We start from the raw sequence: 2,876 nt of genomic DNA on the forward strand, positions 1-2,876 counted from the left end.
GTTTGAGACCCGCCTGGGCAACTTGGCGAGACCTCATCTCTACAATAAATCAAAAATTAGCCGGGCGTGGTAGTGCGCGCCTGTAGTTCCCGCTAGCTGGAAGGCTGAGGCGGAAGGATCGCCGGAGCCCAGCAGGTTGAGGTTGCGGTGGCCTGGAGCGGCCACTGCACTCCAATCTGGGTGACAGAGTGAGACGCCAACTCAAAAAAAAAAAGAAAAATAAATAAATAAATAAAAGTGAAATTGCTGGGACTAAGAGTATGAATTGTATGTGGTAATAACTATCACCAAAAAGGTTGTGCTACATTATATTTCCACAAAAGTTTATAAATAGCCTGTTCCCTTGCTAATACTGGGTATTGTAAATCATTAACTTTGCCAGTCTGATGGGTGAAAAATGTTACCTTGTTGTTTCAAATTGCTTTTTACTAGTCAGCTTGGGCATCTTGTCAGGTTTATTGGTCCTCTGTAATTATGTGAACTGCCTATTAGTGTCCCCTACCAATATTTAAAGTCACTTTGTCTTTTCCTTAATGGCTTACGTGAGCCTTCTTTATCCTTTCTTGCACGTGCTGCAAGTATTTTTTTCCTCAGTTTGTGTTTTAACATTGTTTTAAGGATGTGACATAAGGATGAGGATAATAACGGTTTTGCTCTGTATTTCTGGGGTTATAAATGTTGTCCTTCCTAACCGTTACTTGGTTGTACAAATAATTAATTAAAAGCCGGGCTCAGTGGCTCAGCCTGTAATCCCGTGCCTTTGGGAGGCTGAGGTGAGTGGATTGCCTGAGCCCGCGGGTTCGAGACCCACCTGGGCAGTGAGACCTCATCTCTACAATAAATCAGAAAATCAGCCGGGCGTGGTAGCGCATGCCTGTAATTCCGGCTACTTGGAAGGCTGAGGCGGAAGGATCGCTGGAGCCCAGCAGGTCGAGGCTGCGGTGGCCGGGAGCGGCCACTGCACTCTAGTCTGGGCGACAGAGTGAGACTCCAACTCAAAAAATAATAATAATAATAATAATAATTAATTAAAAATAAAAACTGTCCTATAGAGATCCTCATTCAGAAACATGGAAGGGATCTTAGTGCCAATCTGTGCATGTCTACACTGTCTGCCCTGGATGTGGAGTTACAACTGAATCCATTCTCTCAAGCAAACTAGTGAAAGGAACTAGGCACCCTTGTCTCAGGCACATGGAAAGGAATGGCCTAATATCCCATGCTACTGTCCACCTCCAGCCCTACAGAGCGACAGACACATAAATCTTGACCCAAAATATGAAGCAGCAACTTGAAACTTTAGGAGGAAGTAATGGGATATTCTGCCAGACCCAAGTGCTGACAATGAACAGAGGTTATGTACTTTTCTTGTTAATTAAATTACAGATACCAGCTCGTCTCATAAAGAATGGAAATACACTCTGGGCAACACTCACCAAAAAATAGTCGAATGACTTCAATTCCGAGATACAGAAAGAGCATCACCACATCCAGTACTAGGTTGGCTGTTGGGTATGGAAGCAGGAGGACTGCCAACACAAAAGCCAGAGTTTGCAAACAACATATAACAGCACCCACGAGAGCTGCCACACACTTGGGAATAAAGAGGACATCAGTCTCAGCTTTCCATGAACTAGTTTGTGAGATGTGGGCATTATTACAGCTCAGGATACACTAACTCGCTGCGTGACTATGCTAGAGGCAGGCTCACTTTTGTGGCACTTTGCTCCTAACTCCAAAAGTCTCTGGAGACACCTCTCCCCAAAATAACGATGTACGTGGGTACACAGCCCGCTGAGTAGCTTCTGAGGGTCACCAGTGGACTCCAAGTGGAGTGCGGCACAGAGAAGTGATGGGGGGGAGTCAGAATGGAGAACCCCCACATTTCCCAAACCCAAGAAATTCTTGCAGAGGTGCTTCCTATGGAATCATTCTCAAAGAAGCCACCCGACGAAGAGACTTCTGCTTGTTGTGAAAAAGAACTGCAGGGAGCAGAGAAGAATGAAAGATAGGTTTCTGCTGGGAGTTGGCTGGGGCTGAAGTGGGGAAGAGAGGTGGGGGCAGGGCTCAAGCCCCAAGCCTTACCTTTATACAGAAATGTGAAAAGCTCCAGCAGGAAATAGGTAGCATAATACCACCCGTTCAGAAAGAACAGGATTTCCAGGGGGGTCGAGGACAACCGTTGACCTGAAAAGATGAGCGCAGAAGTGGGATGCGGGGAGGCAGCCCAAGCTGCTCCTCGCATCTTACTTGGAGAAGACACTAGGATGAGACGAGAGAGGGGGTGGGAGTGAAGGGGCCTCCTTCACTTCCCGTCTTTCCCAGGAATTACCCTCAAACATGCCTCTCTGGGCTTCAGGGATGAATGTCAGGAGGTCACTCGGGGAATATCATCGCCGAAAGGCCCCTCGAAGACCCAACGCCTTCACCGCTTGGGAGGGGAAGTGGGCGCAAAGACCAGCGGACTCGCACTGCGCCCAAGCCGAACAGCCCCGCCAAGGCTGTGGGTTTCCGAGACCCTCAGGCGCCAAGGGTGGGCGGGGCCGCGGGAGCGAGTGGGGACTGGGGGCGGGGCGGGGCCCCCACACCCGAGGAGGAGGGCGGGCTTGGGTCGAGCTTCGGGAGAGAAGGGGCAGGGAGGGACCGAAGGGACGGGGACCAGCGACTCACAAACCTCCGGAGCCTCACCTCGCGGCGCCATCTCCAGTCCCCATGGAAACTGCGTACGCGGCCACGGCGGCTCCGGAGCAGCGAGCGCTGCCGGAAGCGGGGACGGAGCGGCCCGGGCGTGTGGCCCCTCTGCCAGCCCGCGCGCGGCACTCTATGGTCCCCGGGCGGGGCCGGCCGCGAGCGCCGCTGCAACCGCGGGGACGGCC

At 51.2% G+C, this 2,876-nt stretch overlaps 1 protein-coding gene across 1 annotated transcript in view; it reads right to left on the minus strand.

The window, feature by feature from the left end:
- TMEM216 (transmembrane protein 216) overlaps window positions 1-1,777 on the minus strand; it is a 4,212-nt gene extending 2,435 nt beyond the window's left edge. The window contains exon 1 of the mRNA XM_021707555.1: window positions 1,437-1,777. Within this exon, the coding sequence (XP_021563230.1) occupies window positions 1,437-1,482 (46 nt within the window). The 5' untranslated portion in view covers window positions 1,483-1,777. The remainder of the gene's footprint in view (window positions 1-1,436) is intronic.
- Between the last annotated feature and the right edge of the window lie 1,099 nt (window positions 1,778-2,876).

This window comes from Carlito syrichta, unplaced genomic scaffold, assembly GCF_000164805.1.
Source record: "Carlito syrichta isolate Samal-C Ts95f unplaced genomic scaffold, Tarsius_syrichta-2.0.1 Scaffold120490, whole genome shotgun sequence".
Classification (NCBI taxonomy): Eukaryota; Metazoa; Chordata; class Mammalia; order Primates; family Tarsiidae; genus Carlito; species Carlito syrichta.